General features: G+C 44.9%; 1 protein-coding gene and 1 pseudogene across 3 annotated transcripts; both read left to right on the top strand.

Moving 5' to 3' along the window:
- The window catches only part of LOC136620553 (zinc finger protein 850-like), a 493,122-nt pseudogene extending 474,639 nt beyond the window's left edge, over nucleotides 1–18,483 (top strand).
- On the top strand, nucleotides 5,744–16,358 carry LOC136620550 (gastrula zinc finger protein XlCGF66.1-like). 3 transcript variants are annotated; one of them, XM_066595400.1, is made up of 6 exons: nucleotides 5,744–6,795; nucleotides 6,907–7,074; nucleotides 7,158–7,281; nucleotides 7,373–7,492; nucleotides 13,445–13,502; nucleotides 16,181–16,207. In XM_066595400.1, the coding sequence occupies exons 1-5, from the start codon at nucleotides 6,634–6,636 to the stop codon at nucleotides 13,453–13,455; spliced, it is 585 nt and encodes a 194-aa protein (XP_066451497.1). In that variant the 5' UTR covers nucleotides 5,744–6,633; the 3' UTR covers nucleotides 13,456–13,502; nucleotides 16,181–16,207. The 3 variants fall into 3 exon arrangements, with proteins under 3 accessions (XP_066451497.1, XP_066451495.1, XP_066451496.1); XM_066595398.1 differs by lacking the exon at nucleotides 16,181–16,207 and adding an exon at nucleotides 13,830–14,403 and having other exon boundaries at nucleotides 7,395–7,492; XM_066595399.1 differs by lacking the exon at nucleotides 13,445–13,502 and having other exon boundaries at nucleotides 7,395–7,492; nucleotides 16,181–16,358.
- Nucleotides 18,484–23,627: the final 5,144 nt, after the last annotated feature.

The raw sequence follows: 23,627 nt of genomic DNA, 5'->3' as shown, positions 1-23,627 counted from the left end.
CATAAAGTAATTACCACCTTAACAAAGAGCGTAAACCTATCACTACAACCATCTATGATAGGATATGGAGGAAGTTCACAGACCTCTGCAAAATAGATCCAGGCAAAATCCCAGAGATCGACATACCACGCAATCCTGGAATTTTTGCAGGCAGGCCTAGGAAAAAGGCCTTAGCCCAAGATCCCATAAGGTTCAGACAGCCGCACTGGGGTCTTAACTAGACTTTCCTTTGGCAGAACACCGCTGGGTTCGTAGATTCCTCAAAGGGGCAGATAAGCTTCGGCCTTTTATTACGGAAACTTTCCCTACCTGGGACTTAAACCTAGTCTTGAATAGTTTTTGCCAACCCCCCCTTTGAACCCCTCTCCCAACTCCCACTAAGATTACTCACACTAAAAGTTACCCTTTTAGTCGCCATAACTTCGGCTCGGAGAATAGGGGAATTACAAGCCTTATGCTGTATTGAACCTTACATGCTTATACAAAATGACAGAATCACCTTTAAGCTAGACCCAGCCTTCCTACTGAAGGTAGTGTCGAAATTCCATAGAGAGCAGACAATCACCCTGCTCTCTTTCTGTCAAAATCCTCGCAATGATAGAGAACGCGAATTTCACAGCCTAGATGTTAGGCCTCCTTCCCACGAGCGTGACGGGCTCCACCGCGTAATATTACGCAGTGAAGCCCGTCACGGCGCCCCCCAGAGACCCCATACTTACCAGCGGAAGATAGCGTGAAGACGCTTCCCCGCCCACCGCCGTCGCGTCATGTGACACGCCCACCGCGTCACATGACGCGGCCGGCCGTGTCACGTGACGCACCGGCCGCATCATATGACGCGCCGGCCGCGTCACATGACGCGCGGCGGTAGGCGGGGAAGCGTTTTTTCACGCTATCTTCCGCTGGTTGCAGCGGGAGATAGCGTGAACGGACGGCTTCCATTGACTGCAATAGAAGCCGTCAGCGCGTACACCCGCAGCAAATCGAACATGCTGCGGGTGAGAACGGGAGATTTCACGGTGCGTAATTCCGCGGTGGAATTACGCATCGTGTGCATTGTGCTATTAGGTTCAATAAAACCTAATAGCATGGGGCAACGCAGCGGATTTTTGCCGCGGATTTACGCAGCGTAAATCCGTTCGTGGGAAGGAGGCCTTAGAAGAGCCGTTCTAGTGTATTTACAAGCTACCCGCTCTTTCCGGAAAAATAACAACCTCTTTATCCAATTTCAGGGGCCGGCAAAAGGAAAGACGGCATCTAAGGGCACCATTGCGAGATGGATCAAGACTGCTATCCAAGAGGCATATAAAGCCAGGGGCCTCGATCCCCCGGGAAAAATTAGAGCCCACTCCACACGCTCTCTCTCCTCCTCTTGGGCAGAAAAAGGCCAGGCGTCTGCGGAGCAAATCTGCAAAGCAGCCACCTGGTCTAGCATAACACACGTTTATCAGACACTATAGGGTTAACGTCCAGTCAGACAAAAACCTGGGCTACGGACAAAAAGTCCTCCAGGCAGTAGTCCCACCCTAAAAGTCACGTATGATTTGGTATACTCCATATGTAAATGGGGCCGTCGGGATGACGACCTGGAAAGATACGGATTACTTACCGGTAGTCCCATTTCCAGGAGTCATCACGACGGCCCATAGTTCCCTCCCTTCTAGAATAATTAATGTTCTTTTCAATGTAAATACGACCGAATAAAGGTAAATTTTGGTTTAGTAAACATTGTCCACCGTAATAATTTGTAAGTCACTAAAGCATGGTGGAAAGGGAGGTGCTTTTAAACTCTCTTCCTGTCCCTACTGAGGTCAGAGGGCAACCTCCATATGTAAATGGGGCCGTCGTGATGACTCCTGGAAATGAAACTACCAGTAAGTAATCCGTGTCTTTATTTTAACTGGGCTGCCTCCAGGCCTAGTTACAAATTAAGCCACAGTAACCAAAGCGATTAATGGGTTTCACCTGCCCTCCTGGTTGGGCATGGGGAATTTTTCTGAGGTACATTAGTACTGTTGGTACACCAATTTTTTGGGGCCCTCGCCTACAGTGTAATCCTAGTAATTTTTATAGGCTTCGCCTGCACTCATGCTACAGCAAGGTGTGTGGGGTTGGCCTACACGTTTGCTACATAAATGTAACTGGGGCCTTGTCTATATTGCAACTACTGAAATGTGAAAGAGACTGTTATCTCCCTAAACTGCTGCAACGGGAATGTTACTGTGGCCTGTCTTGACTGCTACTACTACTGAAATGGAACTAAGACTGTGCTCCCCCTATACTGCTGCTAGTGATATGTTACTGGGCACTGCAATGGGATACATTAATGTACCGCCGATGGGTTCCAGGGAGCCACCCATGCTGTGGGTCCACAGGGACTTCACATTAGGGATTTGTACCTGCCAGTGTCTATGTATTAAAAACCCCTGTCAGACTGGGGCATGCAGCGTGGGCCGAAGCCCACCTGCATTTAATCTGACGTTACCTAAGCTGTGCTGGGCACTGCAATGGGATTTATTTATGTACCGCCGGTGGCTTCCTGGGACCCACCTATGCTGTCGGTCCACACGGAGTTGTAACTGCATGTGTCTACTTATAAAGAACCCCAGTCTGACTGGGGCATGCAGTGTGGGCCGAAGCCCACCTGCATTTAATCTGACGTTACCTCAGCTGTGCTGGGCAATGCAATGGGATTTATTTATGTACCGCCGGTGGCTTCCTGGGACCCACCTATGCTGTCGGTCCACACGGAGTTGTAACTGCATGTGTCTACTTATAAAGAACCCCAGTCTGACTGGGGCATGCAGTGTGGGCCGAAGCCCACCTGCATTTAATCTGACATTACCTAAGCTGTGCTGGGCACTGCAATGGGATTAGTTTATGTACTGCCGGTGGGTTCCAGGGAGCCACTCATGCTGTGGGTGCACACGGAATTCCCATTGCGGAGTTCTACCTGCCTGTGACTATTTATAAAAAACCCCGGTCTGACTGGGGCATGCAGTGTGGGCTGAAGCCCACCTGTATTTCATCTGACGTTAGCTCTACTATCTGGGGCACTGCATTGGGACAAACTACAGGAGCAATACAGCGCTAATGAGACGTGCACAGCTACGCTAGCATTGGAGTCCGCTGTAGGCCCGCGATTGCTGAGGGTTTGTGCAGAGGCCTATGTCCTTGCTGCAGTGAAAGTCCGCTTCCTGCCTAGGATTGCTGAAGCTGTGGGCCGAGGCCTATGTCGTGGGCGCGGTGCAAGTCTGCCATGTTTGGCCGCTCAGATCAATTTTTGGTTCATGTCTTGGGTTTCCTAGGACCCACCTATGCTGTTGGTGCAAACTTAGCTCCCATCACGGTGTTTGACCTGTCTGGCACAAAGACACTGACTTGGGTAGGGGGCAGAGCGCAGATGGCTTTTCCCTTGCAGTGTCGATTGAGCTATGCGACACCTTGACAGAATGAATAGTTTGTGGCACATGGATTCCCCATTGCTATGCCCACGTGTGCAGCTCCTGATGGAGGTGGCACAGGATTGGATTTCTCATTGCTTCTGTACAGCATTGTGGGCTATCGCCCCGCCCCTTTTCAAGAGGGTCGCTGCCTGGCCCTGCCAACCCTTTGCAGTGTGTGCCTCCGGTTCCTCCTCACAAATGAAAACCTTAGCGAGCATCGGCGATATACAAAAATGCTCGAGTCGCCAATTGACTTCAATGGGGTTCGTTACTCGAAACGAACCCTCGAGCATCGTGGAAAGTTCGACTCGAGCAACGAGCACCCGAGCATTTTGGTGCTCGCTCATCTCTATTAAATGTCCAATGATGTTGTGACACCCCGATGTAAGGGGGTTATAAATACAGATGCCCGATACCCATCAGGTGGGAATTCTTCGCTGAACCTATAACTGTGTGGGCTCTGTCATTTAATTCCTCAGTCATATGACATCACGGGTCATATGACGTCATTCACTAGGGTACACCAGACTGTCCCTAAACGGCCATACATTTTTTTGCTTTAACAGCCTCATTGCACACAAGGCAAATTTAATTGCAGATCCAGCGCATGTCACCAGCGTGGGCGATCCGCTGCTCAATTTGCCCATGGATGTGCGTGGAGATTCCACTCCACACACACAAGCGGATTTTTTTTGCGGACACAATTTCCATAAATAAAATCACAGCGTGCTCTATTTTAGATCGGGGTACGTGTGGACGGCTTACAAGTCAATGGAAGCCATCTTATACGCGGCAATTAATCACCGCAGGAGCTGCGCATCATCTACGGCGCGGGGAAAATCTGTACTGCGCCTGTGCGACGCTGACACATCTGCAATACAGAGTAGACAAAGAGGGTCGCCGACAGTGGGCACGGGCGGATCCCCTGTGGGATTCCCCACAAGCCGTATGCATGAAACCTTAGGCTCTTGGTTTATTATAGTTACATAGATGTCAACCAAGGAGAGTCCTTCACAGGGCGACACTGCAGCAGCAGGTTGGAAGGAAATGGGAGTGGCCTTCCCCTCGGGTGTGGCTTAAATTAAAGGGCAAGGCTAACATATTCAGAAATTTTATATTAAAGGGGTTTTCCAGGCAGCACTGGCGGTCAGTGCCAGAATACATTGCGGTCAGAGCGGAAGCTGCTGCTCTGACCCCTGTGTAGTGGCCTCATCTGACCAGGCCACTGGGAAGTAGAAGCCGGGAAGCGCTCACAGTGGGAAACCTTCGGAGGAGGTGAAGGAAGCGCCGCATTGTATGAAATCAGTTGCCAGTACACGGCTGATTTCCAATCAAAATCCGCGCCAGTGGTACACGTTTTACCTTCTTTTTGGATGCAGAAATGCTGCAGAATTTGCGGCGTAAACTTCTGCTGTGGACATTTTGCAGCATTTCCGACACATATAAACATACCCTAAGGCTGCCTGCACACGAACGGAATTTCCAGTGCGTTATTTTAGGCACATTATCTGCCCCAGACCGCAGCCAATATACTCCTATGAGGATCCGCAGTTGTCCCCAGACGGACGGATTTGTATCGCGTTTTTTCACGCGCGTGAAAAAATCTGCGACCTGTTCTAGTTTGGGTCGGATTCTGCGCGTGAAGCCTCCAATACAAGTGAATGGGTGCGTTTTTTCACGCAGTACATCCGGAGTGCAGCTGTGGATGGAGTCACTGGTTGCTATGACTACAGGAAGTAGGCATGGTAGAAGGCGTCCCAACACACAGCAGAGCTTCACAGGCAAATTTGTAGAGGGAGATAGGTAGTATTTCTTGCCAATGCAGGATGTAAGAATGCAAAATCTGTAGTAATGAATTCCTCTTGTGAATTTTTTTGCAGTGACTGAAATAAAGTCACGCTGGAGAAGCCCCTGAAAAAAGTTACATGGATCAACCATGCCCACAAAGACATCAATAATTTAACGGTGCTCGCACAAGCAAGAGGGACAAACGGAGTCTGGGTGTTGGTTTTTAAGCTGTTTTCCAAGGAATGGGCAGTTCTCTAGGGGTTGGGTTTACAATAAGGGGTGTCTGCTGGTTTTTCTGCGCGTTTTTTTCCGCAACACATCCGCGTATATCCGCGCGTGATTTTTCACGCATCCGCACCTATCCGCAAGCACATTTAGGTACCATACGCGCGTGAAAATCCGCTAGCGGAATCCGGAACGCTCGTGTGCAGGCGGCCTAAGTCAGCTTGAGGTATGCTGCCACAAGCAGAGTGGCCTCAGTAGTAATATTGTCCCCTAAAACAGTCCCAGAAGTAATAGTGACCACCCTGCAGTCACCTCAGTAGTAATACTGTCCCACACAGAAGCCACAGTAGTAATAGTAGTGACCCCCACAGTGGTCTCAGTAGTCATAGTGTCCCATTTACTGGCCCCAGTAGTAATCGTGACCCCTGCAGTGGTGTCATTAGTCATAGTGTCCCCTATATCGACCCCAGTAGTACTAGTGTCCCCTGCAGTGGCCCCACTAGTAATGGTCAACCAGAGAAAAAGAGGGCATAAAATATGCACAAAAAAAATTGATAACCAGCGTCTAAATGGTTAATGCAGTTCATGTTGTACACTGGTATGTGGACAGGCTCATATTCTCTCTATATCCTGTCACGGTTTAGGAATGTCTAGAGATAACGGTTTCTAATCCTCCACTGCTAGGACAGTTTGTACAGAACTAAGTTTCTATTCCTGGGAATTACGTGTTTGGAGTGACACGCCTTGAGGTGTTAAGTAACAGATGTTAAACCGTTAGCACCCAGAGCCAATCATGAGTTCTTATGATTACAGGGGGCATGTATTTCTGACCATTCGTAAATGAACATATATACGTTGTCTGCTTTGTAATAAACTCAGAAGAGCTTCATTGTCGGATGATACAGGCCGTGTCATGTGTCGGGGATCTGTGTACACACTTCTCATATAATTTGGACCAGGCAATGAAACACTATAAAATCCCTCTGATGATTTCCCTAACAATAATGTATATACTGTGTGGCTCTGTACTCACTATATAGCAGGGGCGGCTGATTAATATATACCAGATTATTGATCAGGATATTATATAACACTCCTTCATAGCTAAATCACCTCTATTATATGCTGTCACTAATCCTCTATAATTCCCTTGTAGTAAAACCCTTCATGGAAGATGCTCTTGTCCCCTTCAGGTTCCTTAGGCTCAGGACTCTCACAGATAAAGACGATGGTCCTTTCCATCAATGACCCACCAAGGATGGAGAAGGACAGAGACCACATGGCTGCCCAGATATTAGACCTCACCCTGGAGATCATCTACTGGATAACTGGGGAGGTGAGAGCTTCACATGATGTCACTCTTATCTCTAGTAATAAACAGGGGAATGGCGGGAAAGGTGAAGGATTCTTAGCCTCCATGTAGTGATCAGTGTCTCACCATCCACAGGATTACACAGTAGTGAAGAAGTTGTCTGGTGAGTGTGTGACCCCCTGTGTGGCAGGAGGACAGAGCCAGACCCAGAGCCCCATCACCGAGCCTTCACCTCATTCACTGATACATGAGCAGAAGATCCTAGAAGTTACCCACAGGATCACTGAGCTGCTGACCGGAGAGGTGAGCGCTGCTGGGAATGGGGGGCATTATATAATACAGCCAAGGAAGGAGTCTGGAGGATGACGGTATATTGTGTGTGTCAGGTTCCTATAAGGTGTCAGGACGTCGCTGTCTATTTCTCCATGGAGGAGTGGGACTATTTAGAAGGACACAAGGATCTGTACAAGGACGTCATGATGGAGGATCATCAGCCCCTCCCATCACCGGGTAAGAGGAGGCCTTCATTGATTATAGAGGACCGTTTTGAGGGTCGGTTAGTCCCGCCATCAGCTGATCATCAGATATATAATGTATTTAGTGTTTCTGGTTATTTCCTATAGATGGATCCAGTCAGAGAAATCCTCCAGAGAGATGTCACAGTCCTCTATATTCCCAGGATTGTCCAGAGGAAGAGGAACATGTCCCACTTTATCATCAGGTAGATGAAGCTGAGATTTCTGTAAATCCTCTACAGACAGATGTAATGGAGCTTTCTACTTATCTTCTCCGGCAGCAGTGTAGTATACTGTGTGCTCTCTGTCATCTGGTTATTGTGGGCTGTCAGTTATAGTGGCTGCAAATGGTTTCTAGTGTTTTAAGGCCTCTATCACACGGGTGACAGCGATATCACTGAGAGGATATCGCAGCAATGTTCTGTGCGATATCACTGTGTTTTCTGGTAGCCATAACACAATTTTTTTGAAGCACCACCCTGAAAATACGCTTGCGCTGCATTAAAAAAGAACGAATGCATTGCATAACAGCCGCTGTCCACTCCACTGCAGTTCTCCTCAGAAGTTCGTGACACACTTGCTTGTAGCTTTCATAAGCGCTTCCTGGTCAGGGGTTCAAAAACCCCGCCTCCAGGAAGCGCTGGCTCTGATTGGTTCTCGAGTGCCGCGGCGCAGCCAATCCCTGCAGCACTCAATGAACCAATCACAGCTATCACATTGAATAGCCAGAGTCATCTGGTTAGAATTGTCCATGTAAAGAGTCAAGCAAGTCTTGCAGAAATCACATCCACATTCAATGCAGCAGGCCCCACACACATATCTTATAGGTCAATGCAGCGTTCTTTAGCTTCCATTGGACATGGTAGCAGAAGACAACACTTGAGACAGTACCTCATCTGGTTTCTTGAGGTTGCTAGTTGGACCCTAAAGGACTGGCAACATGTGGCATTGTCCAATGAGTCATGGTACCAATTGTTTCAGGCTCATGTGTTGTATAGACCCCTTGAACTCCAGTTGTCAGCAAGGCACTGTGCAGGCTAGTGGTTGTTCTCTGCTGCTGTGGGGCTGTTTTCATTGTAGGGGTTGGGTCCACTGATCTGCCTAAACATATTATTCACGAGTGTCTGCTATGTTTCACTGCTTAGTGACCATTTGCAGCCCATCATGGTCTACATGGACCCCCCACAATGATGTGACATTCCAGCCAGATCATGCACTATGTCTTTGGACACAAGTTGTCCAGAATTGGTTCGCAGAGCATTCTGGAGAGTTCCTACGAATGGTGTGGCCTGCACATTCACCTGACATGAGACTAGTCAAGCATTTATGGAATGTGGTGGAGAGATCCATTTACAACAGAGACCCCGCACCTACAAATGTCCTAGAGCTGTGGGTAGCTATCCAGTCGGCACTCAATATTCCTTTACACCTTGACTGTCCACTTGTGAAATTGATGCCAATCTAGTTACTACACTTTACAAGGCTATAGGGCATCTTACAGGATATTGGTTCCTGTCTCAATGCTTTTGGCACGTCAGTGTAGGTTAGTTTCCATTTCCTTGAGTGGATATTCTTCCTTCTCCTGGATGAGAATGTATTTTTTTTAACTGGTAGGTCCACATCCCAGTACCGTTTGGGGGGGAAGTACCGTTCAAGTTTCAATTTTGGTGAAGTGTTTTAATTTTATTGTGGTCCACAGTTTCATTCAGTTGAGGCTGGGGAGCACCGATAGTGCACAGATGGACATAAGACAGTTCCACATCCCAGTACCACTGGGAGTATCGCTCAAGTTTCCATTGTGCTGAAATAGTTCTTTTTTTTAAATGTTTTTATTAATCAATTGAGACACATATCTAGCATCATAACCATGATTCAGACATCTTTAACAACTCTAAGGTCTAATAGCTGGACCAGTACATATGTTGATACAGCATGAAGCAATCTTTGACTGCTGATCAGCAGAGGTTTAGGTGGACACAGTCCCAATATATAATTTTCTCATTTTATAAACTGTCAACCAGAGACTAATAAAAGAAACAATAAAAAAGTAGGAGCAAGATAATATGTAGGAATAATAAAAAGGAGAAACAAAAAGAGAGTTATACTCACAAATTAGAGACCAGAAAGTCTTGATCTGCGGATATATGTTCATAAATTGTGGCATAAATTGGCATTTGGTGCTTTGCATTTAACCCTAACAATCCACTGTCTGACGTCTGAAGACATTTTGATTTAAGGCTATACAGCTCCGTTGTTGGAAGACGTCTGTCGGGGTTCTCTTACTGTATATTGCCAGCCTCTCTGCTGTCGGAGCCCATCCAACGTGTCACCTCATGCAGTACTGGCTTTAGCCAGCGTACAGCGCCATTGTATAACTGCAGAAAAAGAGTAAGCCCCCTGGGAAAACCAGGATACAAATGGGATTGGAAAGGGTTAAAACAATTTGAGGTGGGGTAGATTCCCATGTGATGCCCTCTTGCAGGGGTTAGATAAGACCTGTGGACGACCTGTAGTCTCATTTCCAGGAACTTGGACGAGGGCAAATATTTGTAAGCCAACAACACCGATTCCATGATCAATGGTCGTCCAGAGACCATTTTCTATCCGGTAGGTCAATATCATCCTGCTCCTGCATATTCCGTATTACTCTATACAGCCTGGATATCATTCCCCGCACGCCCACCATCCTAGAAGTCCATGTGACACCTGTCTGTGTCCAGTCAATCTCCTGAGGTGCGACAAGAGTCCCTGGATATAGGGCCTAGCCTGTAAATATGAAAATAGCAGAACTGACAGCTCAGGGAGCTTCTGTTTCATTTCCTCATGTGACAAAATACGTTTTTCTTTCTTGTGTAGCAGTTTGTCTATCGAGTCAATCCCTCGAGCCCACCAATCTTAGAAAATGTTGTGTGGGTTATTGTGCTGAAAGTTGGGGTTGTTAATAAAAGATGGTTGTGGGGATATATGTGGGGATGCATGACTGTGGCAATGTAGTTTGTCCCACGTCTTCCAAGCCACAAGTATTTGGGGGTTACGCTTCAGTCTCTGGTACTTCTGCGTAGGGAGGTGAAGGATATTTTGTAACTGTATTGGGCCAGACATTTTCTGCTCAAGCAGCTTGCTTGTAAAATTCGTCTGGGAATATATCCAATCATGAATAATGCGAGCCTGTACTGCTAGATTGTAGTCCCTTATATGAGGGAGATTGATTCCACCATTGACTTTATGTTTTTGCAATGTTTTAAGAGCTCTGCACGGTCTTTTCGCACCCCAAACAAAGTTTCTATATAAATAAATAATTGATCTTTTTTATGTCTTTTAGTTTTAAAAATCTGGGCAGAGAATGTAGGATGTATAGCAGATGGGGAAATTCTGTCAGTTTTAAAAGATTAGCTCTTCCCAAAAAGGACAGAGTGAAGTTTTTCCATAAATTTACAATCATTTTCAGTTTTTTAATTTAGGGTTCAATGTTTGTTTTATATAATTTAGAAGGGCATCTTGTGACCTGTATTCCCAGATATTGTATGGAATGCTTTTCCCAATGGAAGGGGTATTGGGCCATCCACAAAAGTTTAGCCAATCCTTTTAATAGTAGCTCTTCCGTTTTGTCTCAATTTAAGGTATAGCCAGAGAGCTCTCCAATTTTCTCGATTCCTTGTAATAAGGGCGTCAGTGTCTCTTTTGGGCTGCTGACTATCAAAAATATGCTGTTTGCAAATGATTCCGCCTTAATTTCCAAATCAGCCTAGCTGGCTCCATTAAAGAGTAGGGTATTTATTAAGTACCTGAGCAATGGGTCTATGGATGAATTAAAAAGTAATGGGGAGAGGGGGCAGCCTTGACGGGCCCCCCTAACTAAGTCAATGGTTGGGGTATTAAGGCCATTAACTGTGAGGCTACTGGTGGCATTTGTATACGCGTATCATGTTTTATAATTTACATATGTCTGTCCAAAGCTACGCCACCCAGTATCATATTTTTATCAAAAGCTTTCTCAGCATCTAGACTCAATAGCATCAATACTGGACTATTGGGACTTTGTGTGGCAACCGTTGCCGCTATAGCAGCTCTGATATTTTTTAAAGCATTTCTTCCACGTGTGAAGCCCTTCTGCGATGGGTTGAGTATAGAGGGGAGAATAGATTGAAGCCTATCAGTATCTCTGATAGTAAAGCTATTTGTCTGCATGAATGTGGGTCAGCAACCCAGATCCGTGGAGCGCAGAGATATAACAGGTCCCTCCTCTTCAACAGTCCAGAGGGAGATAGAAGACACATACATTTGGAGGAGGATGGAGAAGAGGAGGTGTCAAGTTCCAAAGAGTAACAATCTGTTATAGCCGTGGCACGGGGTGAGGCAGGCTTTGGTGGGGACATAGACAGATGAATCCTTTGTGTTCTTTTTCTTTAGCAGTTTTAGATGGTTTACTTTTTTGTTTTCCGGTTGCTGTTATTTTTCACCGAATCCAGCTGGCGTGTCGCTCATGTCGAGGTACCCGCGTTGCGTTCATTTAAGTATCTGTCCATACTTGGACCTCTCCAGGTTTAGGGGTTTCACAGCTTGCATAAACAAAGGTCAAAAATTTCGCTCCATCTGTAAGATCAATGAAGATTTATCAGCAGGTCGATGATATGGATGTGGATTCTCATCTGATAATTATGCAGTAGCCATCCAAGTTAGTGGCACCCTAAGAGATTGAATCATGGCCAGCATTTTCTCCCGCGGTTTACAGTGGTGTTGGTTTATAGGGGTTTAAACTGTCTTGCTATATTGTGCTCTCACTGGTGCAGCCTCTCTTCTCCAGTTTGTCAACAGTCCTGAGCAATAACACTTGTTAGGGCAGCAATGGGGACAGAAGTGACCCAGGCTGTGTGTTATGGCTCTCGACTCCCGTGGGTCTCAGCAGTTGGCTGCAGGGTGCTTGGTGTTGGTGGACCATGTGAACCCCCTGCGCCGACTCTTACCTCCAATTCCATCCAGTGCAGCCGCGATGCTCCTGCGATGAGTAGGGTGTTCATAAATCCAGGCCGCGGCTCCGACTGTCACTAGGCCTCAGTGGGCAGGTAGTTGCACTGTAGGTGTTTGTGTCAGGAGCGGCGCAGATGTAGTTTGCCAGAGAATCTTTGCCACCAGAAACGCTCCAGGGCGTGGAGTGGTTGGACCCCCCCCCCCCCCCCCCAGTGTCCGCAGCAGTTGGGGCCCCAAGCCTCCGGAGCCAACTTGGCCGCACCCAGGTAGTGGTGAGGCAACGGTGGCAGAATCCTCCAATGTATCAGGAAGGGTTCCCCCAGCAGCAGGTAATGAGTGCCAGGGGGCCAGGCGACACGCAGATCAGCCTGAACTCTAGGCCACAGCTTTATGCACAGCTAGGCCACAGTGGATCAATGACCTTGTCGCAGGGGGTCCAGGGCGGGAGCAGCGGGCAAGTGGAGGTCACCGAAGGTCTTTGCCAGAGGTAGTGGAGTGGCCGTGTCCCTGCAACATTCACGGTGGCCGAAACTTCAGACCAAGGTTCCGGAACCATCCAGCCCATGCCCGCGGAGCGGTGTGGAGATGGCGGATTTGCCCAGAATGGTAAGCGGGGTCCTCCCAATTGTAGAGTGGCACCGCAGTTCTCTTCAACGTCTTTGGGGTGCTGGGGGGGCTATGCCACATGTGTGTCGACTGGAAATTACGCCACGGCTTTGCACTTCGCTAGGCCGCTGCGGGCCAGTGGCTGTGTCGCAGGGTTCCGTATCAGGGCGCCACAGTTGGATTGGGGCTTACCGGGATCCCCTGCTGCTGAAGAAGTCTTGGGAAGTGATGTATCCTGGGCCTCACGGCGCTGCTTTTTTCCGTGCCTCCACGGATCCTCCAAGGGCGGTGAGTTGGGGCTTCCCCAAGACAAATATGGGGGTATCAATCACCTATAACTGCTTCGGGGCACCAAAGGGGTTCCGATGTCGCTGAGGTCAGGAGTCAGTGAAGGATCTCTGTAAGACACATCCCACTCCTTTGGTGCCCAGGAGAGGAGTCCATGGTGAAGTGTTTTAATTTGATGGTGGTCCACAGTTTCATTCAGTTAAGGCTGGGGAGCGCAGATAGTGCAAAGTACTGATGGACATAAGATAAATTAGGGGTCTTTTTTTTTCTCATCTCTTTTTGTGGGATTCTTGCAGGAAAGTTCTAACGTAACAATGAGTGGACTCGATAAATCCATATCGGTGTCGGTGAACGGTAAGAGCCTTTCATAAATCTTGTTTGAATGTATTCCATTAATGGGAAGCTCAGAATATCATCTTCCACCTGATCATTACTATTACCCATTTATTGCCTCAACCTGTGTTATATGGACCCCATGGGGGTACACACCATGTCTTTAGGCGACACTTGCACTGTTTGCAGGCTGTGAATTTATTGGGAAGGCAGTTTTATTAGAATCCAGACTGCAGACTTTGAAACAGGAAGAGAAGTAGTTGGTGAGCGGAGTGTGATTGTGGTAGATATGAAGCCCTTTAATTTATATTTCTTTACTCATGATTCTTCCATTCTCCTAATCTATAGATGATCTATTCTCAAGATAGTTGATTGCTGGGGGTCTGCCTACTTGGGATCTTTTCTGATCACCTGATTGAAGAGACCATTGACATCACATTCTTTCATCACATGGCCTGAGAGCAGCTCCAGCCCATTGAAGTGAATGGAATGGAGCAGCTATACCAGGCACAACCACTATACAGCTGATCCCCCACTAATCAATTATTAATGACCGATCCTGAGGATGTGTCATCAATAGTTTAATGCCGGAAAGCCCCATTTAATATGTAATATTATACTCCCAGGATATGCCAGAAATGTCTGATAGATATGATCACAGGGCTAAAAGGGCTGTCACATTACCCGGTTAGATGAGAAACCCACGTCTGGCTACTCATCCACCTAGTTTGGTGTTATTATAACTGCCATTGAAGTTAATGGGCATAATTGAAGCTGCGTAGTGCAGCCACTATGCTATTTCCATTACATGGGAGTTATTGAAACAGCATAACACTCTGTGCTACACGGTTTGGTATCAAGAACATCTTAACCCATTAAGGACCAGCCACTGTATATATACGGCGGCTGGTCCTGGGCTTAGAGGACCACCGATAGTAAAAATACGGCGGTGCTCTAAGCCTCCTGCTCTGCAATCATTCAGAGGCAGGTACGGGTTATCAGCTGTTAGTGACAGCTGATAACCCGGTGCAGAAGGCAGGAGGGGTTTTTAACCCTTCCTGCCTTCTGCTTCCCCGATACACAGTGCTCAATGATCACTGTTAGGAGAAAGTGAAAGTAACATGTACTTTCAGTACGGGAGCCTCGGGGGGTCATGTGACCTCCCGGGATTCCCTGCTACTGCAGAGCTGGAGGGTCAGACTTTGACCCTGGCAGCTCTGCAGGTGACTAATGTCACCACAGGGGTTGCTTTCCCCTATAATTAGGGCTTCTATGGACGCCCCAGCTATAGTGGAAAGTGTCAAATAAAGTTAAAAAAAAAAAAAAAGTGAATGTCCCCCAGAGGTCTTATATAGCGTCATGGGGGACACAGATAGTAAAAAACACAATTACATACATCAGTAAGATAAAACAACAATACATACAAAAGAAAGAGAATAACACAAAGCAGACGCCAACAAAAACCGTCGCCGTATGCGCCCTGTAAACCAAAACCATACATACTATATATCAAAATGTCCGAAATAAATAGAGGAACCCATTCCCATACTTTATTTTATTGTAAATATTAAAATAATTTTTTTTTAAACTATAAATGTTAAAAAAAATCATTTTTTTTAGCATTTTACCCCCAATAAAACTAAAAAACGGAAAAAAAAGTCAGTGAAAAAGATATTTAAAAAATAGTCCTATATGTCACGGAAAAAAAAAACGCAGCAAAAATAATTTTGGTAGCTAAAGGAAAAAAAATGGAGCAGTAAAACCGCCACATGGGTAAAATCCCTAAAAACTGTCTGGTCCTTAAGGTACAAAACAACCTGGTCCTTAAGGGGTTAAAAAGGAAACACAATTGATATTTTTTTTGTTAACCCACCTCCTCAAATGAACAGAATATAGAAAAAGTGATTAAAGGTGTTATCCATTCACCGGACAACTCCTCTTCAATAGGCCTAGGTGCATTAAAATAATAAACTGAAATACACATACCCCTGAATGGCCACTGGGACATTCTGACAACTCCTTCTAGGTATATTTTGGATGTTAATGAATATATACCCTGCTTTACATTTTTCTTACATTTGATTGGCATAATAATTCTTGCAATGCGAAAATAATAAATGATGTTTTAAAATTTAAAGGGGTTTTCCAGTGAAATAATATTGATGACCTTGTGCTGCAAATACACAGAGGTCGGAGCGGAAGCCTCCGTGCCGACCTCTGTGTAGTGGATGGTGCTTGTAACTGCAGGCATGGCTGCCATTGAAATCAATACTACTATATGGAGGTTGGTGTGGAGGCTTCCGCTCCAACCTCTGTGTATTTGCAGAGCTGACAGCATGTGCCCGCTCAGCATATGGTCCAGAGTCCTGAGTGATGGACCTCAGCCAATCAACTATTGATGACCTTTTCTGATGATAGGTCAGCAATAGTATTTCACTGGAAACCTCCTTTAAATTTTAGCTATCTTTACTAGAAATTATATTCTGCAATCTTTACAAAGCATTTACAAATACTATGATGTTTTTGTTTGTCTTCTGTTTTTCATATATTTACTAGTGATTTACTTATCATATGTTATCCTGTTTTTCTTGTATTTTCCATTTTAGTATGTTTCCTTGCTATTGTTTCAATAAAGCTTGATTTGGTTAATTGAAAAAAAAAGAAAAATAGGGGGAAAATCATTATTTCTTTTACTTCAGGTGAAGACTGGAGTAGAGGCCACCATGGACACCTCGTATCTCTAAATGAAGTAGAAGATAATACCACAGAACCTAATTCAATACCCCTTACTGATGGCACTAGTGACAGGAAACCTTCTTCACTGATTGGCAAACAAATCACTGGCCGTAGACGGGGGAAAAAACGTCCATGTCGCTCAGATTTTAAAAAGAAATCAAATCTTTCTACGCATCGGAGAACTGACAAAGATGAAAAGCAAATTTCATGTTCAGAATGTGGGAAATGTTTTAATCATAGAAGCAGTCTTGCGTATCATTTAAAAACTCACACAGGGGAGAAGCCATTTTCATGTTCAGAATGTGGGAAATGTTTTCATCAGAAAGGAAATCTTGAGGCTCATTTAGTAATTCACACAGGAGAGAAGCCATTTTCATGTCCTGAATGTGGGAAATGTTTTAATAATAAAAGCACTCTTGCAAGTCATTTAAAAAATCACACAGATGAGAAACCATTTTCATGTGCAGAATGTGGGAAATTTTTTAGTAGGAAATCAGATTTTATTAAACATCAGAGATTTCACACAGGAGAGAAGCCATTTTCATGTCCTGAATGTGGGAAATGTTTTCATGTGAAAGGAAATCTTACGTCTCATTTAAAAATTCACACAGGAGAGAAGCCATTTTCATGTCCTGCATGTGGGAGATGTTTTAATAATAAAAGCTCTCTTGCAAGTCATTTCAAAATTCACACAGGAGAGAAGCCATTTTCATGTCCTGAATGTGGGAAATGTTTTAATCATAAAAGCACTCTTGCAAGTCATTTAAAAATTCACACAGGGGAGAAGCCATTTTCATGTCCTGAATGTGGGAAATGTTTTAGTGAGAAATCAAATTTTATTAAACATCAGAGAATTCACACAGGAGAGAAGCCATTTTCATGTCCTGAATGTGAGAAAGGTTTTTATAATAAAAGCTCTCTTACAAGTCATTTAATAACTCACACAGGAGAAAAGCCATTTTCATGTCCTGAATGTGGGAAATGTTTTAGTGCGAAATCAACTCTTGCTCGACATCAGAGAACTCACACAGGAGAGAAGTCATTTTAATGTTCAGATTATTGGAAATATTACAATCGTGGAACCTCATTGTAGGATCTGCTGCCTCAGACCGCTTTCAAATGAGCGTATATTAACTTTAGTCCATGTTTTGTGGACCAGAATATGTAGCTAATGTAAATCTATATATCTACTCAAACACAATGTAGTTCCTGCCTAATTTCAGCTGTAGAATGCAAGCTGAAATTCTGCGCCAACGTATAATACAGTGTAGAGAATGGGGATTTAGGAAATCCCATCCACTTACAGTGGAAAAATATCAGCAGTGAAGATAGTCAAGCTGCAAACTTTCACATCCGCAGCATGCTCTATTTGTTGTGGAAATGCTACAGATCTTCACAGCAGTTATTCATACATTATAATTAATCTTACTATGGAAATCAGGTGGATTTTGGTGTGGATTTATTCCATGATGTGTGATCAGACTCTTGGGATGCCTTCTGATGTATAACTTACCCTCAACAGGAGCCATAGCATAACAGGACGGTGCAGGCAGGACTTCTCAAAGGACCTGTGCCAAACAATTATGATGCTCAGATTGGGCACACACCGCCATTGTGCCCGCACAATCAGGAGCAGGACTGTAAAACACAGCCACCATTCTGATGGGAATGGTTGTCAGTCATCGCCTTACCCCTTGTATGCGGCAACTAAAGCTGATTGAGCATTCGCATATTAAAGTGTGAATAAGGTCAAATAGTCGCCCCTTTTACTCTCCCCTTCTATGAGCAAACAAAACTGTCATCTGATAAGGATCAGTATTACGGACCATGTTTTTTATTTCCGATGTGTAGGACAATAAGAAGACTGAGGAATGAGACTTCATTAACTTAAATCAAAGATTTGTCCCATTCCACATGATTAAAAGCTACTCTTTGGGTTCCCGTACACGCAGGGTTTCTCCGCGGTAAAGCACAGGTGAAGCTCTGCTGATTGCTGGCCAGCATATGAACTCATCCTTATTGTTTGAATTAACGGGTAACGGTGATCAGTGGAGCTCCATTTGTATTTTGCTACAGAGAAGTCTTACATGTACAGGCACCCTTTGGAAAACATAGGGCCCATTGGATCTGGATTAACCTCTTAACGATCAGAGTGTTTCGGTCCTTTGTGACCTGACACTTTTTAGAGATTTAGCACACTGGGTGATTCAACTGCCATAATTTTCTTTTCTTGGGTTACAAAAATACATTTTCTATATATTTTTATGATGCATAGGTCTGTTCTTAGTACCTTTTTTTTTTTTTTTTTTTTTTTAAAGTTAGCTTTTTATGTTTTATTAGAGGTAGTATGTCTGAAAAGTAAAAAAAAATGTTTTCTGTTTAGTTCTTTATGTTAGTGTAAATTGCAAATGTTAATAAACTATGAGAATGGGTTAATTGTTTTGGTCATTTTTATGTATACTTTGTATAGTCTTACATTACAAGATTGGTGTGGTGTGGGTTTTTTTATCAGTAAATTTTTTTATATATGTTTTCCCAACATGTTCCCCTATGACATCATAAAAGACATTTCTATTTAGATGGTTTCCACTATAATTGGGGCATCCATGGGAACCCCAGTTAAAGGGGAAAACCAGCCCACTGTCATGCCATCTGCATCTAGTACAGCTGCTTTGGGTCTGCTTAGATCCAGCAGCTCTGTCATGCCGGGGGCGCTTGTCAGTCATGTACGTACTGGGTCCGATAGAGGCAACGGCACTGCTGATTGCTCATTAAATTTTACACGAGCTAGAAAAGATGCAACAAAGCTGTTTCTGACAGCCAGGCACCTGTCTAGCTAAAGCAAGTTTGCATTTACAATGGTGTATGTTTAAAACCCAGGACCACACGATGTACATATATGGTGCATACATTTAACCTCTAATCAACCATTGATGGATTTATCAGTTATTGGTCGCTCAGGAAGGATTGAGTGGGCGGGTAAGTTAAGTCAAAATTCTAACGACCACCTGTCCATGAGCGAGTTACATGCTCCGCTCCTGATCACATGATGGTGACGTCATCAAAAGTCCTAAAACATAAAACACGCAGAGCCTGATAGCAGCCGTGTGCTTACAGGGCCTGTGATGATGACACCGTTATGTGATCAGTCACCTAGGCTCTGTGTTTGTGAGTGAGTTAGTTACAAGCTCCGCCCCTGATCACATGGCTGGGTCTGCTTAGATCCAGCAGCTCTGCCATGCCGGGAGCGCTTGTCAGTCATATACTTACTGGGTCCCATAGAGGCAATGCCACTGCCGATTCCTCTGTTCACTACATATTGTTCATTGAGTTTTATGTGAGAAAAGATGCAACAAAGCTGTTTCTGACAGCCAGGCACTCGTCTAGCTACAGTAAGTTTAAAACCCAGGACCATACGACGTACATATATGGTGCATAAACTTAACCGCTTATCAATCAATGACAGATTTATCAGTCATTGGTCGCTCAGGAAGGATGCAGTGGGCTTGTGAGCAAGTCTGCCCCATAAGCAGTGATTGACAGCTGTTAAATTGTTGCATTTGGAGTTGGCTCCAATTGTAGCTGTTTTAAAGGGGTGGATAATTTTTTATATAGTGTTGGGCTCCTCTGGACCACTCCCTGTTCATTATTGTTATGTTCGTGCAGGGTTCAAGTATAGAGCCTCCCCAACAGGTCAGATCTAGATGTAACCTATGTCTGCAATGTACAAATATAGACATGTATTATAACACCAAAATTTGGGGAACACAAAATAGGGCAAGTAACAGCAACAGATATACCAGGATGGGAACGCTACCCCTAACCAATATAGCAGCAACATTACTCCAATATGGGAGGCCCCAGAGTAGGAACCTAGGTGCCGAATCTGTCCCTAGATGGAGGATAGGGAAGATGTTTAATGCAAATGGAAATAGCAATGTATGTAACACAGTGCAGTAGAAGTGAATAAGCCTCACGCAGAATTTATAGACAGAGGTACTGTTGCGTCCAATGAACGTGCAACCTCAATAACATAAATGAAAGGCACAACCGTGCAAAGAAAACACAAAATAAATGGGGGAATTCTCTCCCTATACTCCCCTAGCCCGGGAGGGGGCCCTGCCTGCTCGGCAGACCGACCGCGCTGATAAGTGTGAGCCTGCACTCGTACCTGGGCCACTGACCAATCCCTATCTAGGAGCCCTAGCACAAAACAAAAGGAGAAACAAAACCAAACCAAACAGCAAAGAACTTAGCTTATAATGGAGAGCTTCCACCACACTGTGTTGCTCCGACGCTGTCCAACATAGGACTGAAGTGATTGACCAGCACAGGGGTCAATGCTAGCACTGTTTAAATAGCAGCTGAGTTAGTCAGCACCAGGTGCTGAATGACATCACTCTTGCCACTAACACACCCCTCAGCTCCGGGAGGAGCAAGAGCACACCCAAAACCTGGTCTGCCTTGCAAGCAGGGTGCAGGCCTCAGAACGGCTGCAACAGATACTTAGCTGACTGCAGTCCGCTGTCTCACTAAACACCTTAGGCAGGAGACTAACCAGCGCCCATGTAGAAGCGGGCCACTTTAGTAGTTTATGGAGCAATATGGTAAGTTTATTTCTTGTTTGTCATTCAGTTTCTGCATGCAGAAAACTGAATGAAAGATCAGCCTATGTAAACAGGTAGTCGTTCACTTAGGAACAACTGCCTGTTCATTGAGAATCCCCATCGCCTTTTACCTTCATTCACTGAGTGCTTGTTCCTGTGAAAAGCACAGGTTTGATTATTGCTCGGACAACCTGCCAGGCATATGTGCCCAACAGTTCATTCTGTATAAAGTGGCCTTTAGATTAATTACTTATTTTGTGTTTTCAATTCTTTGTTTCCTTAATAAAGTTTATATATGTTTGTCTATGTTAGTGCAAATAATTTTTGCTATGATATGCCTCTGGGGTTCAAATTGGTTAGAAGTATATACGGGCCAGGAAATAACGTATCAAACCACACATGACTTGATATGGTCAAAGTTATCTGTCTGTTGATTTACAGGCATCAGGTTTTATAGGGGCACATATTCAATTAGAATACCTAAAATTTATTATAATTCAGTTATTACCATTGGTCAAAAGAAACATAAACATAATATGAATATGCAAGATAAGGAATTTTACATCTACAATGCCAACCAGGCGCAGTAAATCTAAACAATAAGTTGTTTAGAGAGAATGTTTAGGAACAGTGACTCGTCAGCCAGTCTAAATGTCACAATAGCTATCTTATGGAGCAAAACCCTTAGTGATTCACTCAGGACTTATAAAATAACCATTTAATATCCATAAATCCCCCAGAATAGGACAAATGAATACAGTGAAAAAGAGGCAGAGAAGATGGCTTCTTGCTTACAAAAGTGCTACACATAAGATAGAACATGGAGGCACATTCATTTCATTAGCATCTACTATAAGAGTGTGCATTTCCATTTTTATATATTTTTTTCTCTGTCATACAAAACTATATTTTAACAATATGCTCACTTTGGATCCAAAGTGCTGTTTCGGTGGTTTAGCACCTCAGCATCTGACTCATGATGCCCCCCGGTCTTCTGGCCCGGTATTTACCTGTAAACCAGTCACGTCTGCCTGTAATGTAGAAGCCTCAGCTGGTTTATGGAACGTCACTGATGATATCCCATCTGGGGGCCTCCCATTGGCTGCAGCAGTCGTGTGAGTAAACAACCACGTGACTGTTGCAGCTGAAATAAACAGACCATCTGGAGGACCAGAATGGCAGTGCGGGGAACAGCGTGGTGGTGGAGAGATGAGTATTTCTGTTGTGTGTGCATGTGTATATATATGTATGTATATTATATATACACACGCACGCAGAGGAGGGATTGTACAGATGTTTTGGGGTAGTGCATTCCAGAGGTCCGTTGCTGCTCTAGAGAGGTCCTGGAGGCGAGCATGTGAGGTTCTGTTATGTCTGCAAATGACGTGCTGGACCAACACCTGCAATTACTGTATGCACAATAATAGCCCAAAGTACAGCAACTGAAATAAATAACACAAAATAAATGGGAAGTCTTTCCCTAAACACGTGACAATGAGGGAGAGGGCCCTGCCTTGCACGGCAGACTGATTGCTTCAATAGATGTGGGCATGCATTCATTCCTGGGACCTAAGTAACCCTACTTGGCCAACAAAATAAAGTAACAAAGCAACCCCCAAAAGGAAACTCAAATGAAACACCACACTTAGCTGGTAGTGAAGCAGCAGCACACGGAACCGACCTCTGTTCACCTCACAGCGGAGACTATGCTGTACATGGGAGCCACTTACTACCAGCTCAGACAGCGAGCAACTGGCAATTCACAGCACTTTAGCTCAGTATCCAGCCCAGGTAAATAGCAAGCTAATCACCCCCAGGTGTGACTATATTACGTCACACCTACTGAGCTAGAAGGTGCAGAACCAAGTCGAAAACCCACACGGGACTTAGTCAATCCGGCAGCGATCTCAGCACTGCTGCAACAGGTTTGGAATAGATGGTCGTTTAATGTGAATGTGTTAGCAGATTGGAGTGTGTAGGCTGGATGATGTATGGACAGAAGGGAAGTGATGTACGGTGTTGCGGCACCATAGAGAGCTTTGCGGGTGAGGTTAAGGAGTTTGAATCTAGATCTGTAATGGATGGGCAGCCAGTGCAGTGATTGGCATAGTGCAGAGGCATCTGAGAAGCAGCTGGATAGGAAAATGAGTCTAGCTGCATTTAGTATGGATTGGAGAGGGAAGAGTCTGGTGTGGGGAAGGCCGATGAGTAGCGAGTTTCAGTAGTTGAGTCGGTAATTGATGAGAGCGACAGTGAGTGTCTTTAACCAGTCCGTGGTGAGAAATGGACGGATTTTAGTGATATTTCTGTGTTGCAGGCAGAGATTGGATGTGGAGGGTGAGGGAGAAGTCAGAATCCAGTGTTATGCCAAAACAGCAGGCGTGTTGTCTGGTGGTTACTATGGTGCCAGATCCTGATATGGAGTGGGGGGGGAGAGGTTGGGCTGGAAGGTGGAAAATAGCTTAATCTTATTCTTTCTTATTTCTTGCTTTCTCACTATTAACTTCACCTCTCCTTCACCGCTGCACTAGTTCCTTCAGAAATCTACTTGCTTCTGTCACTGACCAGAATTACAACACCCACTGATCTCTCTAGAACTGGGCGGATGTATTTATAGACTCTGGGTCCTCCCAGGAGCATAGAGCTCGGGGGCTAGACAGGTGCATGAGAATGCAGAGTGGAGCAAAACCCGATTAATGGATATATATTTATATATTGTATGAATTTAAACTGCGCAATAACAGACACCGTCGAGTATACCCGAAAACAACTTGTCTCTGAAGTTGTCTATGTACTAAGAGAT

The sequence above is a fragment of the Eleutherodactylus coqui genome, chromosome 3 (genome assembly GCF_035609145.1).
Source record: "Eleutherodactylus coqui strain aEleCoq1 chromosome 3, aEleCoq1.hap1, whole genome shotgun sequence".
Lineage (NCBI taxonomy): Eukaryota > Metazoa > Chordata > Amphibia > Anura > Eleutherodactylidae > Eleutherodactylus > Eleutherodactylus coqui.
Note: the sequence above shows the minus strand (reverse complement) of the source record. Positions and strands in the feature narration are given on the sequence as shown.

Coding starts and splice junctions, on each gene's coding strand:
- LOC136620550 (XM_066595398.1), top strand. CDS start 6,634: ATGCTCTTGTCCCCTTCAGGTTCCTTAGGCTCAGGACTCTCACAGATA. Junction 7,493..13,444: donor ATGTCCCACTTTATCATCAG/GTAGATGAAGCT, acceptor GGATTCTTGCAG/GAAAGTTCTAACGTAACAAT. Junction 13,503..13,829: donor CATATCGGTGTCGGTGAACG/GTAAGAGCCTTT, acceptor CCTAATCTATAG/ATGATCTATTCTCAAGATAG.